The sequence below is a fragment of the Electrona antarctica genome, assembly GCF_951216825.1.
Source record: "Electrona antarctica genome assembly, contig: scaffold_243, whole genome shotgun sequence".
Lineage (NCBI taxonomy): Eukaryota > Metazoa > Chordata > Actinopteri > Myctophiformes > Myctophidae > Electrona > Electrona antarctica.
The window spans coordinates 25,373-42,584 of NW_027637249.1; the positions used below are offsets into that span (position 1 = coordinate 25,373).

General features: G+C 49.9%; 1 protein-coding gene across 1 annotated transcript in view; it reads left to right on the plus strand.

Annotated features, from left to right (window-relative positions):
* Positions 1 to 17,212, plus strand: part of cep170ab (centrosomal protein 170Ab) — a gene marked incomplete at both ends in the record, with an annotated part of 91,039 nt that overhangs the window by 21,752 nt on the left and 52,075 nt on the right. The window contains 7 exons of the mRNA XM_079531883.1: positions 1,491 to 1,706; positions 6,712 to 6,961; positions 8,952 to 9,162; positions 12,263 to 12,631; positions 12,752 to 12,886; positions 13,387 to 13,519; positions 16,367 to 16,644. Coding sequence (XP_079388009.1) covers positions 1,491 to 1,706; positions 6,712 to 6,961; positions 8,952 to 9,162; positions 12,263 to 12,631; positions 12,752 to 12,886; positions 13,387 to 13,519; positions 16,367 to 16,644 — 1,592 coding nt within the window. The remainder of the gene's footprint in view (positions 1 to 1,490; positions 1,707 to 6,711; positions 6,962 to 8,951; positions 9,163 to 12,262; positions 12,632 to 12,751; positions 12,887 to 13,386; positions 13,520 to 16,366; positions 16,645 to 17,212) is intronic.

The following is a 17,212-nucleotide window of genomic DNA, read 5'->3' on the forward strand; positions in this document are numbered from 1 at the left end:
TTGTGTCTGACACCTGACTTGTGTCTGAACACAGCTTTGATGGATGTTTTCCTCCCCCCCCCCCCATCAAACAAAATGTTTGGTCAAACCATATGGGCTTCCATTGGGAATGCATTGGAGCGGCCATTAAACACAGACACAAGACAGGTGTCTTGAATGTGTGAACGCAGCACAGTAAGGGCGTATGTCAACCCCACCCGCTCCTGGTGCTGCGGCCATCTTGGAAACTAAACACAATATAAACAATTGGAGAGGGGGTGGGTTGCACATTCCCTCTGGATCCATTATCATAAGTATTTGTTTGATGTATGTGCACAATTGTTGTTTTGTTATATTTATTTTATTTTGTGTACTTGCATTGAGACTCGAGACGCCAAACCCCAGATGTGTTTTGTGTTCAGATGATAGTAATAGTAGTTACTTAGTCACGCCACCAGGGGGAGGTATCGCCTAGGGTGAGGGGTCTTCCCTGCACTGTCTGCATGGTGCTGAACTCTTAAAGCTGCTATAAGCAATAATATGTCAAACTTTTAACGACCTTTTTATTTTTATTTTTTTTGGTATTCAGACAGCCAGCAATGGGTAGAACGCTCCCCCCCAAAAAATAGTTTCTGTGACACATCTAGGGGTCGCAATCTAGCATTCAAAGATTGTCCTAGAAGCTTTGTCATTGGTCGATTTGCCTGTCTGCTTCCTGATTGGTTAGTCATTGCGACCGGGTTTTTTTTCGACCAATGACAAAGCTTCTAGGAACATCTTTGAATGCAGATTGCGGCCCCTAGATGTGTCTCAGAGACTAACATTGTTTTTGAGAGTGTTTTACCCATCGCTGGCTGTCTGAATACCAAAAAAATAAAAAATAAAAAGGTCATTACAATTTTGGCATATTATTGCTTATACGCTTTAACTCTCAAATTCAATTAGTAAACTTTGATACTTTTTCAATAGTAATAGTATTTGTGAAGTTGTTACCCTACAGCACGGGTTCCCAAAGTGGGGTCCGGGGACCCCTAGGGGTACTTGAGAGCTCAATTAGAGATATAAGGAACCAAATGGATCCTTATGGGTCTGTAACTCAGAGAGTGTACAAATGGAACCAAATGGACCCTTATGGGTCTGTAACTCAGAGAGTGTACAAATGGAACCAAATGGACCCTAACGGGTCCATTTGGTTCCATTTGTACACTCTCAGAGTTAAATTAACAGTGGTTTTACAATATAAATTGGGGTACCAGAGATAGAAATGCCATTAAATCGGGGGTCCGTAGCATAATGCGCGTGAATTTGGGGGTCCATGAAATTAACATGTTTCGGAATCACTGCTAGAGCCGTAAAAATCCTCCCTTATCGGGGGTCACTGGCATATGTTTTCAAATGGGGGGTCCGTGGCCTAATAAATGTTGATTTGGGGGTCCTTGACACGGAAAGGGAACCACTGCCCTACAGTACAAACTGTACAGTACGGTACGTCTTCACGTTCATATCTACAGATAACAAAGACGCCAAGAAGAGTGCTGCCGACGCCCCAATGAGTGGCCCCCTGCCGCCACTAGGGGTCTCCAGCGAGGAGCCCAGCTACTTCGAGATCCCCACCAAAGACCCCCTGGGGGAGGCCCCGTCCCGAGACACTGAGGCAGGCTCCGCCTCCGAGCCCGCCCACGGACACGCCTCCTTCACCATCGATTTCGACCCCACCGGGGCGTCGGGTAGGTAGCCAATTAGGTAGTACGTAAAAAAAAGTGAGTGGTGCTGTACTGTACTGTACTGTACTGTACTGTACTGTACTGTACTGTACTGTACTGTACTGTACTGTACTGTACTGTACTGTACAAGCTCTCCTCATTGGCCTCTGTCTGTGTGTTAGGCTGCACAACAGTGACACTTGGTGGTGACAAAATGCTAATTCCGTGCTCGGACACAGGGACGGACACATAGCTGTGTGAGTGGTTGCACCACTCAAAAAGTCCACTAATAATTAGTGTCACAGAAAAGGTGTAGGCTGAGGCCGAGGCTACTCCTGCTCGAGATATGTTTCACTAAATATTTCACTGTTACACCTATGACTCAGCAATAATAGATGTCTTAACACAGCCGACGCAAATCGCGTATCAATACGTTATCAATTAATCAAACGTCGGGTGCGGATCACGTATCAATACGTTTCAATCACTTTTTTATAGCATACTTTCATTCATCTTTTTACCCACCCGGACAATGAAGAACCATCGCCCTATCATTGCTGCTTAGTCCCGCTCACGTGATCAGAAAAAAAAACAAAAAAACAAAAAAAACCCTCCCCTCCTGAAAACAGGAGGGCGGGCCGCTTTACGTGTAGAAGCCAGTGTAAGCGCCCATGCCGATGTGTGAAAAGAATCAAATTTCACCTAACCTCGCCTCACCAGGCTTTCCACCTCGGCTCGGACATTTGATTCCCCCCTCCCCTCCTGTTTCTCCAGGAGGAGGATCTTGCGAGGGGGTACATGCTCTCCTCTGTCTCTCGGAAAAAAACATGATGAACGCTGAACGGAACGCTGCCAGATCGGCATTGCAAATGCATAACATCTGCAACACACATGGACAGATGCATGTTTCCTTCTTCATACTGTAGCGACCAAACGATCCCCGAGCCTACAATACTACGAACTAACCACAGTATCGAGGGGCCGCCACGACAAGACAGTGTTCCGTTGGTGGATCACGTATCGCCATGCAGAGCCGTCATAATCGGAGATCGCTCAGACGTGTGATTGTAACGCTTTTTTATTCATTATAATTGTAGTGATAAGACCGCAATGAACGCGTCGGGGACGTAATCGACCCGGGTGTAATGTATAACGAACTTTTCCGCGACCTAAACCGTGGTGTTGTCATCTGTGGAAGTCATTTTTTCCTTCTCGTCGACATCACAGCCGGGTGACGCTTTTTTTTCCCTCCATCGCCCCCAAGCTGCATGCCCATAGCCTGGCTTGGCCAGCCTCATAGCGGGGATTCACTGAAGATTCTTCCCCGGAGGAAACATCAGTGAACCCTCGCTATGAGTCTGGCCGTGCCAGGCTAGCATGCCCAGGCATGTTCCCCTACACTAGCTTGAAAAACAAAATCAGCTGATGACAACGCGTCTCACCGTTATACTATAGTTCTGAACCGAACGGTGGAATGGGACTTTTTATAGCCGTACGGATCAAGACTTTTGCTGCCCAATGTGCCCATGACCCCCCCCCCCCCCCCCCCAATGTTACTGCGATCAAAACAATGAAAGCAGTGAGATAGATTAGGCGAGGCGGCAATCATCATCAAAAAGAAAGCATAGTTATGAAGGTTTATAGTCAGACATTGACAGGCAGATATAACAATAAACACAATAAATATGCTATACATCCTATACATCGAATGAAAGCCCTGAATGTGTACTTTTACGAGGAAAAGTAAACATTGATCCCATGTACAGTTTGTCATAAATTGGATACTGGGTGGATGCACATTGCGCCCACCAGATATAACTGCAGAGAAGACATGGACCCGAACTCAATATTCACAAAATAAGGCCTATAGCGACATATAAATACTATATACCGTATGAAACAGAAGACTCTGCTTTCATAAGAAAAAAACTTCTACTGTAGTAATAATAAAAATCACACCCATGTGAAGTGAGTGGTGCAACTCTGTCAGAGTTGCACCACTCACTTCACGTCCATGTCTTCTCTGAAGTTATCTGGTGGGCACAAGCTGCATTCAATAACCAATTACTGTCTAACTGTACATGGGATCAATGTTTACTCTTTTCCTCGTAAAAGTACACATTCAGGGCTTTCATTCGGTGTATAGGATGTATAGGATATTTATTGGGTTCAATTTTATATCTGCCTGTCAATGTCTCTGACTTTAAACCATCCATAACTCTGCTCGCTGTTCAAGACCACTTCCAGGCAAATGCAGGTGTTGCAAAAAGGTCAATATCTCCAGAATGGAACATGGTAAAATCAAAATGTATTTTTTTAATTGAAGTGGACAAGTTCAGCTTTCTTTTGATGTAGGCGTGTGATTCTCGCTATAAGAGAACATTTTACTGTGGGCCCCCGAACAAGGCCTTTGTGCAATGTTAAATGGCAGCAACATCCAAATAGGCCTGTTGAGATCTTCCAGCAATCAAAGTGTTAAGGGCCTTTCAAACGTGAAGCGAGGAACGCAGGCTCTGTCGCCTGGATCAACAACAGGTCTCCTCCAGGTCTGGATCAACACAGGTCTCCTCCAGGTCTGGATCAACACAGGTCTCCTCCAGGTCTGGATCAACACAGGTCTCATCCAGGTCTGGATCAACGACAGGTCTCCTCCAGGTCTGGATCAACAACAGGTCTCCTCCAGGTCTGGATCAACAACAGGTCTCCTCCAGGTCTGGATCAACAACAGGTCTCCTCCAGGTCTGGATCAACAACAGGTCTCCTCCAGGTCTGGATCAACAACAGGTCTCCTCCAGGTCTGGATCAACAACAGGTCTCCTCCAGGTCTGGATCAACAACAGGTCTCCTCCAGGTCTGGATCAACCACAGGTCTCCTCCAGGTCTGGATCAACGACAGGTCTCCTCCAGGTCTGGATCAACGACAGGTCTCCTCCAGGTCTGGATCAACCACAGGTCTCCTCCAGGTCTGGATCAACGACAGGTCTCCTCCAGGTCTGGATCAACCACAGGTCTCCTCCAGGTCTGGATCAACCACAGGTCTCCTCCAGGTCTGGATCAACCACAGGTCTCCTCCAGGTCTGGATCAAAGACAGGTCTCCTCCAGGTCTGGATCAACCACAGGTCTCCTCCAGGTCTGGATCAACAACAGATCTCCTCCAGGTCTGGATCAAAGACAGGTCTCCTCCAGGTCTGGATCAACAACAGGTCTCCTCCAGGTCTGGATCAACAACAGGTCTCCTCCAGGTCTGGATCAACAACAGGTCTCCTCCAGGTCTGGATCAACAACAGGTCTCCTCCAGGTCTGGATCAACCACAGGTCTCCTCCAGGTCTGGATCAACGACAGGTCTCCTCCAGGTCTGGATCAACGACAGGTCTCCTCCAGGTCTGGATCAACCACAGGTCTCCTCCAGGTCTGGATCAACGACAGGTCTCCTCCAGGTCTGGATCAACGACAGGTCTCCTCCAGGTCTGCATCAACCACAGGTCTCCTCCAGGTCTGGATCAACGACAGGTCTCCTCCAGGTCTAGATCAACGACAGGTCTCCTCCAGGTCTGGATCAACCACAGGTCTCCTCCAGGTCTGGATCAACCACAGGTCTCCTCCAGGTCTGGATCAACCACAGGTCTCCTCCAGGTCTGGATCAACACAGGTCTCCTCCAGGTCTGGATCAACCACAGGTCTCCTCCAGGTCTGGATCAACGACAAGTCTCCTCCAGGTCTGGATCAACCACAGGTCTCCTCCAGGTCTGGATCAACGACAGGTCTCCTCCAGGTCTGGATCAACGACAGGTCTCCTCCAGGTCTGGATCAACGACAGGTCTCCTCCAGGTCTGGATCAACCACAGGTCTCCTCCAGGTCTGGATCAACGACAGGTCTCCTCCAGGTCTGGATCAACCACAGGTCTCCTCCAGGTCTGGATCAACCACAGGTCTCCTCCAGGTCTGGATCAACGACAGGTCTCCTCCAGGTCTGGATCAACACAGGTCTCCTCCAGGTCTGGATCAACACAGGTCTCCTCCAGGTCTGGATCAACGACAGGTCTCCTCCAGGTCTGGATCAACGACAGGTCTCCTCCAGGTCTGGATCAACACAGGTCTCCTCCAGGTCTAGATCAACAACAGGTCTCCTCCAGGTCTGGATCAACAACAGGTCTCCTCCAGGCCTGGATCAACCACAGGTCTCCTCCAGGTCTGGATCAACGACAGGTCTCCTCCAGGTCTGGATCAACGACAGGTCTCCTCCAGGTCTGGATCAACGACAGGTCTCCTCCAGGTCTGGATCAACGACAGGTCTCCTCCAGGTCTGGATCAACGACAGGTCTCCTCCAGGTCTGGATCAACGACAGGTCTCCTCCAGGTCTGGATCAACGACAGGTCTCCTCCAGGTCTGGATCAACGACAGGTCTTCTCCAGGTCTGCTCAAGAGGGGGCGCGACAACGCAAGCATAAAAACAAAAAGCTAAACAGAATCCAGGTCTGGTGAGTCGCGGGGGGCGTGTGCACGTAACAAGCACGCGCGCAACAAATTCACCGCACTCACGTAAATACGCTTGCGTTGTCGCACCGCGACTTCTCCACCAAGTGCTCTAAAAATGAACTATAGGCGCGTTATATCGCTTCACGTTTGAAAGGCCCTTTAGACATCATATTAAAGGAGCATTCAGTGATTTGGGTGATTTGGAAAAAAAAACGGTCCACCCGGTAACAAGATGTGCACATGCACACGCTCTACAGTGGGGGAAGTACAACAGACCAACAGCACGTGCACCAATGCCCGCCCCACTCGATCATGATTGGAGGAAGGCCCCTCTCATCCTGATTGGATGAAGGCTTTGCCACCCAAAGCCCAAACCGAAACTAGGGTTTTTTGACCCCAGGGGCTCACTGGGGACAGGGAGGAACTCCTTATATGGTCAGCACACTTTATAGTAGGGCGGATTATCCAAAAAATAAGAAAAAATAAGTGATATTTGAATTAAGTGAAATCACTGAATATACCTTTAAGTTAACTTTATCTACTTTGTCAGGTAAAGCGAGCGCCAAGGACCGCGCAGCGGTGAAGGCGGGGCCGGAGACCAGGCCACGCCCCAAGAGGGGCGTGGGGGAGGAGATGAGCCCCCTCCAGACGGCCATGGTGGCCGCGGAGGTCAAGGTCGCCGATTGGCTAGCGCAGAACGAGCTGCCGCTGGCTCTTAAAGAGACGGTCGCCGTCGCCGAGGACGACGGGGAGAGCGTGAAGAGTGACCTGCCCGTCCAGCTGAGGAGTCTCAAAGGTGTGTGTGTGTGTGTGTGCGTGTGCGTGTGCGTGTGCGTGTGTGTGACTTATACTGGATCTCTTGTCCACTAGTCCCCTTCCTAAAATGTTTGTCTAGTTTTTATTTGTTGACGAAATTGTCAATATATTTAGTCTTAGTTTTAGTCATCAAAGCTTAGTTTTGATTTAGTTCCCATTTAGTTTTTGCCAGTGGCAAAAGGTAGTCGACGAACATTTTTTCACTGGCGTGCATGCGTGCGTGCGTGCGTGCGTGCGTGCGTGCGTGCGTGCGTGTGTGCGTGCGTGCGTGCGTGCATGCACTGCTTCATCCCATCACCATTGACGGGTTAACTCGTCATGTCAGGGTTTTCATTGATTCCGATAGATGGCGCTCTTCATTGATTCCGATAGATGGCGCTCTTCATTGATTCCGATAGATGGCGCTCTTCATTGATTACGATAGATGGCGCTCTTCATTGATTCCGATAGATGGCGCTCTTCATTGATTACGATAGATGGCGCTCTTCATTGATTCCGATAGATGGCGCTCTTCATTGATTACGATAGATGGCGCTCTTCATTGATTCCGATAGATGGCGCTCTTCATTGATTACGATAGATGGCGCTCTTCATTGATTACGATAGATGGCGCTCTTCATTGATTACGATAGATGGCGCTCTTCATTGATTACGATAGATGGCGCTCTTCATTGATTACGATAGATGGCGCTCTTCATTGATTACGATAGATGGCGCTCTTCACCAAAGTACGCATGGCTCTAGGCCGCTAGGAGACCGACAAAAACAACGGAAACTAGAAAAAGTGCCCTTCTGGGCACAGGTCTCCACCAGGAGGATAGGACTGTGTGAGATGTTTGGCAAAATGTTTAGGAGTAATATAAACATGTTTGTTTGTTTTAGTTTTTTGCAACAATTTTCTTCATTTTGTTGAGGAAATGCAGAGCCACTCATAGCATCTCTGAGGATAGAATTATGGATGAGCAGGACATATCCAGCATTTTGAACGAAACGGGCCACTCCTGAAAACGTTGGAAGGCAATCTTAGCCAATCTGTGTAGAATCTGAGAAATCCAACAGACTCGTCTTGATCACATGACTACAGAGATCATGTGGACCAATTTGCGTGAGATTTGGATGAAATCTGTGCGACTAACATAAGCAATGTGTTTTGCAGAAATCGGCCTCATGGTGGCGCTATAACCGGCAGATGTGGAGGGATGCAGGGACAATGTTTTTCCATGGCCTCTAGGGAGTGCGCGTACATAAGTTGTATACAGATCAATGCAGTTATAGCTAAAAAACGGAATTGGCCTGTTATAGCGCCACCGTGAGGCTGATTTGGGGAAAAGAATTGTGGCATGTCGTCCTCGGCCTAGTGGAAATGTGCGTGTATAATTTCACAGAAATTGCACACTGTTTGTGATTTGTGGCATTTTGTTCGAAACGGACCAATCGTGTGAGCTTTGGAAGCCAATCTTAGCCAATCAGGATGGAAGATGGGAAATGGTGCTGCTCCGTGTTGATCACATGACTATGGAGATAGTGTATACCGAATTGTGTGATGTATGGATAAAATGTGTACGAGTAATCTACATAAATGTGTTTTTCCTAAATCGGCCTCATGGTGGCGCTATAACAGGCCGTTGAGGAATATGTGGGGCAGAGGTTCGTCGTTGGCATCCAGGGAGTGTGTGTGCAAAGTTTGGCATGGATCGGGCCAACGGTGCCGGAGATTAGCTGATAATGGACGGACGGAAGGACGGACGGACGGACGGACGGACGGACGGAAGGAAGGACACACACACGGACGGAGTGCAAAACATACTCTCTCCCCATGCCTTCGGCCTGGTGGAGACAATGAACCGGAAGTGAAAAGTCTGCCTTAATGTAAATAAATTTGCATTTAGAAATGCATTCATCTTGGATTCTCTTCCTAGATTTAGTTTTTGGTCAAAACAAAGCTTTATTACTTACTTACTTTTTTTTAGGCAGTAAACATGAGGACGGCACCCAGAGCGACTCGGAGAACACGCTGGGCGACCAGCGGCGGACGGCGGCGCTGGAGGAGCGCTCTCCTCGCGGGGGGATGTGGGGGAGCCCGGGCGGCGCCAAGATGATCCGAGAGGGCCGTGCCAACGTGCCCGACGGGCTCTTCGCGGAGGAGGACAGCCCTGCACGGCGCCACAGGTCCTCCGGCACCAAGGTGGGTCACTAGATGACATGGTATCACCTCCCTCCCAAGGTGGGTGACTAGATGACATGGTATCACCTCCAGGCCCCAAGGTGGGTGACTAGATGACATAGTATCACCTCCAGGCCCCAAGGTGGGTGACTAGATGACATGGTATCACCTCCAGGCCCCAAGGTGGGTGACTAGATGACATGGTATCACCTCCCTCCCAAGGTGGGTGACTAGATGACATGGTATCACCTCCCTCCCAAGGTGGGTGACTAGATGACATGGTATCACCTCCAGGCCCCAAGGTGGGTGACTAGATGACATGGTATCACCTCCAGGCCCCAAGGTGGGTGACTAGATGACATGGTATCACCTCCAGGCCCCAAGGTGGGTGACTAGATGACATGGTATCACCTCCCTCCCAAGGTGGGTGACTAGATGACATGGTATCACCTCCCTCCCAAGGTGGGTGACTAGATGACATGGTATCACCTCCAGGCCCCAAGGTGGGTGACTAGATGACATGGTATCACCTCCCTCCCAAGGTGGGTGACTAGATGACATGGTATCACCTCCCTCCCAAGGTGGGTGACTAGATAACATGGTATCACCTCCCTCCCAAGGTGGGTGACTAGATGACATGGTATCACCTCCCTCCCAAGGTGGGTGACTAGATGACATGGTATCACCTCCAGGCCCCAAGGTGGGTGACTAGATGACATGGTATCACCTCCTTCCCAAGGTGGGTGACTAGATGACATGGTATCACCTCCCTCCCAAGGTGGGTGACTAGATGACATGGTATCACCTCCCTCCCAAGGTGGGTGACTAGATGACATGGTATCACCTCCCTCCCAAGGTGGGTGACTAGATTACATGGTATCACCTCCAGGCCCCAAGGTGGGTGACTAGATGACATGGTATCACCTCCCTCCCAAGGTGGGTGACTAGATGACATGGTATCACCTCCCTCCCAAGGTGGGTGACTAGATGACATGGTATCACCTCCAGGCCCCAAGGTGGGTGACTAGATGACATGGTATCACCTCCAGGCCCCAAGGTGGGTGACTAGATGACATGGTATCACCTCCCTCCCAAGGTGGGTGACTAGATGACATGGTATCACCTCCCTCCCAAGGTGGGTGACTAGATGACATGGTATCACCTCCCTCCCAAGGTGGGTGACTAGATGACATGGTATCACCTCCCTCCCAATGTGGGTGACTAGATGACATGGTATCACCTCCCTCCCAAGGTGGGTGACTAGATTACATGGTATCACCTCCCTCCCAAGATGGGTGACTAGATGACATGGTATCACCTCCCTCCCAATGTGGGTGACTAGATGACATGGTATCACCTCCAGGCCCCAAGGTGGGTGACTAGATGACATGGTATCACCTCCAGGCCCCAAGGTGGGTGACTAGATGACATGGTATCACCTCCCTCCCAAGGTGGGTGACTAGATGACATGGTATCACCTCCCTCCCAAGGTGGGTGACTAGATGACATGGTATCACCTCCCTCCCAAGGTGGGTGACTAGATGACATGGTATCACCTCCCTCCCAAGGTGGGTGACTAGATGACATGGTATCACCTCCAGGCCCCAAGGTGGGTGACTAGATGACATGGTATCACCTCCCTCCCAAGGTGGGTGACTAGATGACATGGTATCACCTCCCTCCCAAGGTGGGTGACTAGATGACATGGTATCACCTCCCTCCCAAGGTGGGTGACTAGATGACATGGTATCACCTCCCTCCCAAGGTGGGTGACTAGATGACATGGTATCACCTCCCTCCCAAGGTGGGTGACTAGATGACATGGTATCACCTCCCTCCCAAGGTGGGTGACTAGATGACATGGTATCACCTCCAGGCCCCAAGGTGGGTGACTAGATGACATGGTATCACCTCCCTCCCAAGGTGGGTGACTAGATGACATGGTATCACCTCCCTCCCAAGGTGGGTGACTAGATGACATGGTATCACCTCCAGGCCCCAAGGTGGGTGACTAGATGACATGGTATCACCTCCAGGCCCCAAGGTGGGTGACTAGATGACATGGTATCACCTCCCTCCCAAGGTGGGTGACTAGATGACATGGTATCACCTCCCTCCCAAGGTGGGTGACTAGATGACATGGTATCACCTCCAGGCCCCAAGGTGGGTGACTAGATGACATGGTATCACCTCCCTCCCAATGTGGGTGACTAGATGACATGGTATCACCTCCTTCCCAATGTGGGTGACTAGATGACATGGTATCACCTCCAGGCCCCAAGGTGGGTGACTAGGCCTGGAGGTGATACCATGTCATCTAGTCACCCACCTTGGGAGGGAGGTGACTAAATGACATGGTATCACCTCCCTCCCAAGGTGGGTGACTAGAAAGATGATAGGCATTCCTACCTTATGGGTTTTCTAGAGTTTTCTTTGTCTAAATGTATGTATTTTGAGCCTATTAATGTTTTTAGTTCAATGATTGTTTTAAAAACACTGTTGACAATGAAGGGAACAATTACGTCATCTTGTCCCTTTAACGCAAACATTAAATGCCATTTTTGTTTTGTCACCGTTTGTTTTACATCACCATTACATCACCTAATCAACATGAGTTAGACTTTAATATATTAGCGTTTTCAATAACGGTTTGGCTAAAAGCTACGGTGACACACAGATGCGTACCAGGCACAACAGATATTCTTCTCAAGTTCTCTCAGAGGGCAGGAGAACATGAGCAACATGAGCAGAGGGGAAGAACATTTTCTGTTGTGCAAATCAAATCAAATCAAATCAAATCTATGACAACAAATATATGTTCAAACAACGGACATATAAGCAATGAGATTAACTCAATATTTCTTCGTATCAAAGTACTCCAATGGTGACCTAAACCAAATTAACTGTATCTTAATGCTGACCTCTGGTGGTGACAATGATATTTAACGGAACAAAATGATCCATCCTGTTGCTACTTTGCTTGTCTAGTTTGTTTTTTCCCTTCTTTTCTTTTCTCTGTTAATTACCTTGTATTGACTGTATACGTGGAGGACCATCTCGAAAGCGAGATATTGTATCTCAAGTCAAGGGGTATTCCAAATAAAGAATTTCAATCATCAAGGTGGCGGCATCGGGGGGAGGAGGAGGAGGGGCCGCGGGGGAGAGGCGTCCGGGCGCGGCGCCCTATCAGCAGACAGGCCGAGACGCAGCAGCCTATCAGCAGACGGGCCGAGACGCAGCAGCCTATCAGCAGACAGGCCGAGACGCAGCAGCCTATCAGCAGACGGGCCGAGACGCAGCAGCCTATCAGCAGACGGGCCGAGACGCAGCAGCCTATCAGCAGACGGGCCGAGACGCAGCAGCCTATCAGCAGACGGGCCGAGACGACGGCTACCTCCAGGGAGACGACCACAGCGACCGAGGGACGTACACCATCGAGGTGGAGAACGGAGATCACGAGGAGGAGGAGGCCAGGAGGATGATCGACAAGGTGGGACGACCGAGTTGGCACAGAAAGCAACATTCGTAATGATTTATTACTCTTTTAATGACAGAATAACGACGGCCGTGGGTCAGTGGGTCCATCATGCGTTTGTGTGGTGCATTGCAGGTGTTTGGTGTGGAGGAGCAGCAGTCCGTGCCCGTGTCCAGGGTGGGGGGCGCTGGGGACCCCCACAGACACAGGCTGACCACCCAGAGGTCGGCCACGGGAGACAAGAGCAAGCCTGGACGCATGGACACAGAGGTGGGTACCAAACCAAGCTTGGACACATGGACACAGAGGTGGGTACCAAACCAAGCTTGGGCGCATGGACACAGAGGTGGGTACCAAACCAAGCTTGGGCGCATGGACACAGAGGTGGGTAACAGACGCTACACAGAGAGCAAGCCTGGACGCATATGGACACATTTATGCATATATGCCCTCATTTATCAATCAAGTGTAAAATCTGCCTCAAATTCGAGCCTAGGTTTTGTAGTACACTCACGTCGGCATGACATTTATGAAGTGATCCCAAACAGCTGATCCTTCCTTAATTTCGTTGACTTTAATTAATGTGACGGCTGAAATCAAGCCTCGCCCTCGTTTTTGCGACATGAACAACTGCAATATGACCAAACAACGTATGGAAACCATAGTTACATGATGGAAAAAGCCAATACAAAATGTTTCCACCACTTGCCTTGAACAACAGCTGCTTTTAAATGACCAGAGGTTGTTGCTGTGGGTGCTGCCCCGTGCAGGTGCTTCCTGAGGAGCTGGTGGTGGGGGGTCCCCGCTGGGTGTCTCAGTGGGCCACGCTGGCTGCCAGTCACATCAGGACCGACCCGGAGGGATCCGGACCAGAGAGCCACGTCTACATGACCGAAGACAGAGGTACTGTCTCTGATAGTCTGTTGGCCCCAGAGGTACTGTCTGTCTCTGATAGTCTGTTGGCCCCAGAGGTACTGTCTGTCTCTGATAGCCTGCTGTACTGGCCCCAGAGGTACTGTCTGTCTCTGATAGTCTGTTGGCCCCCAGAGGTACTGTCTCTGATAGTCTGTTGGCCCCAGAGGTACTGTCTCTGATAGCCTGCTGTACTGGCCCCAGAAGTACTGTCTGTCTCTGATAGCCTGCTGTACTGGCCCCAGAGGTACTGTCTGTCTCTGATAGTCTGTTGGCCCCAGAGGTACTGTCTGTCTCTGATAGTCTGTTGGCCCCAGAGGTACTGTCTGTCTCTGATAGTCTGTTGGCCCCAGAGGTACTGTCTGTCTCTGATAGTCTGTTGGCCCCAGAGGTACTGTCTCTGATAGTCTGTTGGCCCCAGAGGTACTGTCTGTCTCTGATAGTCTGTTGGACCCCAGAGGTAATGTCTGTCTCTGATAGTCTGTTGGCCCCAGAGGTACTGTCTGTCTCTGATAGTCTGTTGGCCCCAGAGGTACTGTCTCTGATAGTCTGTTGGCCCCAGATGTACTGTCTGTCTCTGATAGTCTGTTGGCCCCAGAGGTACTGTCTGTCTCTGATAGTCTGTTGGCCCCAGAGGTACTGTCTGTCTCTGATAGTCTGTTGGCCCCAGAGGTAATGTCTGTCTCTGATAGTCTGTTGGCCCCAGAGGTACTGTCTGTCTCTGATAGTCTGTTGGCCCCAGAGGTACTGTCTGTCTCTGATAGTCTGTTGGCCCCAGAGGTACTGTCTCTGATAGTCTGTTGGCCCCAGAGGTACTGTCTGTCTCTGATAGTCTGTTGGCCCCCAGAGGTACTGTCTGTCTCTGATAGCCTGCTGTACTGGCCCCAGAGGTACTGTCTGTCTCTGATAGTCTGTTGGCCCCCAGAGGTACTGTCTCTGATAGTCTGTTGGCCCCAGAGGTACTGTCTCTGATAGCCTGCTGTACTGGCCCCAGAAGTACTGTCTGTCTCTGATAGCCTGCTGTACTGGCCCCAGAGGTACTGTCTGTCTCTGATAGTCTGTTGGCCCCAGAGGTACTGTCTCTGATAGTCTGTTGGCCCCAGAGGTGCTGTCTGTCTCTGATAGTCTGTTGGACCCCAGAGGTACTGTCTGTCTCTGATAGTCTGTTGGCCCCAGAGGTACTGTCTGTCTCTGATAGTCTGTTGGCCCCAGAGGTACTGTCTCTGATAGTCTGTTGGCCCCAGAGGGACTGTCTGTCTCTGATAGTCTGTTGGCCCCAGAGGTACTGTCTGTCTCTGATAGTCTGTTGGCCCCAGAGGTACTGTCTGTCTCTGATAGTCTGTTGGCCCCAGAGGTACTGTCTGTCTCTGATAGCCTGTTGGCCCCAGAGGTACTGTCTGTCTCTGATAGTCTGTTGGCCCCAGAGGTACTGTCTGTCTCTGATAGTCTGTTGGCCCCAGAGGTACTGTCTGTCTCTGATAGTCTGTTGGCCCCAGAGGTACTGTCTGTCTCTGATAGTCTGTTGGCCCCAGAGGTACTGTCTGTCTCTGATAGTCTGTTGGCCCCAGAGGTACTGTCTGTCTCTGATAGTCTGTTGGCCCCAGAGGTACTGTCTGTCTCTGATAGTCTGTTGGCCCCAGAGGTACTGTCTGTCTCTGATAGTCTGTTGGCCCCAGAGGTACTGTCTGTCTCTGATAGTCTGTTGGCCCCAGAGGTACTGTCTCTGATAGCCTGCTGTACTGGCCCCAGAAGTACTGTCTGTCTCTGATAGCCTGCTGTACTGGCCCCAGAGGTACTGTCTGTCTCTGATAGTCTGTTGGCCCCAGAGGTACTGTCTCTGATAGTCTGTTGGCCCCAGAGGTGCTGTCTGTCTCTGATAGTCTGTTGGACCCCAGAGGTACTGTCTGTCTCTGATAGTCTGTTGGCCCCAGAGGTACTGTCTGTCTCTGATAGTCTGTTGGCCCCAGAGGTACTGTCTCTGATAGTCTGTTGGCCCCAGAGGGACTGTCTGTCTCTGATAGTCTGTTGGCCCCAGAGGTACTGTCTGTCTCTGATAGTCTGTTGGCCCCAGAGGTACTGTCTGTCTCTGATAGTCTGTTGGCCCCAGAGGTACTGTCTGTCTCTGATAGCCTGTTGGCCCCAGAGGTACTGTCTGTCTCTGATAGTCTGTTGGCCCCAGAGGTACTGTCTGTCTCTGATAGTCTGTTGGCCCCAGAGGTACTGTCTGTCTCTGATAGTCTGTTGGCCCCAGAGGTACTGTCTGTCTCTGATAGTCTGTTGGCCCCAGAGGTACTGTCTGTCTCTGATAGTCTGTTGGCCCCAGAGGTACTGTCTGTCTCTGATAGTCTGTTGGCCCCAGAGGTACTGTCTGTCTCTGATAGTCTGTTGGCCCCAGAGGTACTGTCTGTCTCTGATAGTCTGTTGGCCCCAGAGGTACTGTCTGTCTCTGATAGTCTGTTGGCCCCAGAGGTACTGTCTGTCTCTGATAGTCTGTTGGCCCCAGAGGTACTGTCTCTGATAGTCTGTTGGCCCCAGAGGTACTGTCTCTGATAGTCTGCTGTACTGGCCCCAGAGGTACTGTCTGTCTCTGATAGCCTGCTGTACTGGCCCCAGAGGTACTGTCTGTCTCTGATAGCCTGCTGGCCCCAGCCAGTGTATACTTCCTGGCAGAGAGCTTGGCGGGTGCTTGTAATACTTACATTTTCTTTTATAAATTAACATATAAAAACATCAAAGAAATTCCAAAATATGTAATGATAATTAATCACGGCCTGAAAAGGTTGAGGAAGTAAACTATGGAGAATCATCATCCACTCGTCTCTCCCGTCTCCATTTCAGCTGAGATCAGCGAGTCCAGTTACTCCGCCTCGTCCGGCTACACCGACCACCGCAAGAGGAGGACCCTTCCCCAGCTGCCTGGCGAGGAGCACGCCCCGGGGAGGAGGAGGGGAACGACGGGCGGCGGCGGCACGGGGGAGGAGCACGCCCCGGGGAGGAGGAGGGGGCCGACGGGCGGCGGGGAGGAGCACGCCCCGGGGAGGAGGAGGGGGCCAACGGGCGGCGGCGGCACTGGGGAGAAACAAGACACAGAGCTGCAGGAGAAGGAGAGCCATCAGGTGAAACCAGTGGTGGAAAAAGTACTCAATTGTTTTACTTAAGTAAAAGTATACCAATACTGCAATTTAGAACTACTTCGTTACAAGTAAAAGTACGGAATTGAAAATGTACTTGAGTAAAAGTACAAAAGTATCGGCATCAAAATGTACTTAAAGTACTAAAAGTAAAAGTATTCATATTGCAGAATGTCCCATTTCACAAGTTCAAAATGTGTACAAAATCTTTTGAAATTAGCCGATCTACAAGCTCTCAATGTGTCGCGTTGCGATGCATTGAGAGCTTGTAGATCGGCTATTTTCAAATGGCCGAAATGTATACGGTTGAATTGGTTAATGTATGTTTTCTAATAAAAATTGAAATCGTCAAAGTAACTAAAGTTTTCAAATAATTGTAGTGGAGTAAAAGTACAAATTGTGGCTCTGAGACGTAGTGGAGTAGAAGTAAAAGTATTGGAAATTGGAAATACTCAAGTAAAGTACAGTACTTAAGTACTTAAGTACAGTACTTAAGTAAAAGTACCTGGACAACACTCCACACGTCCCAAACTCTTCTCCCTTCTCTAAAACA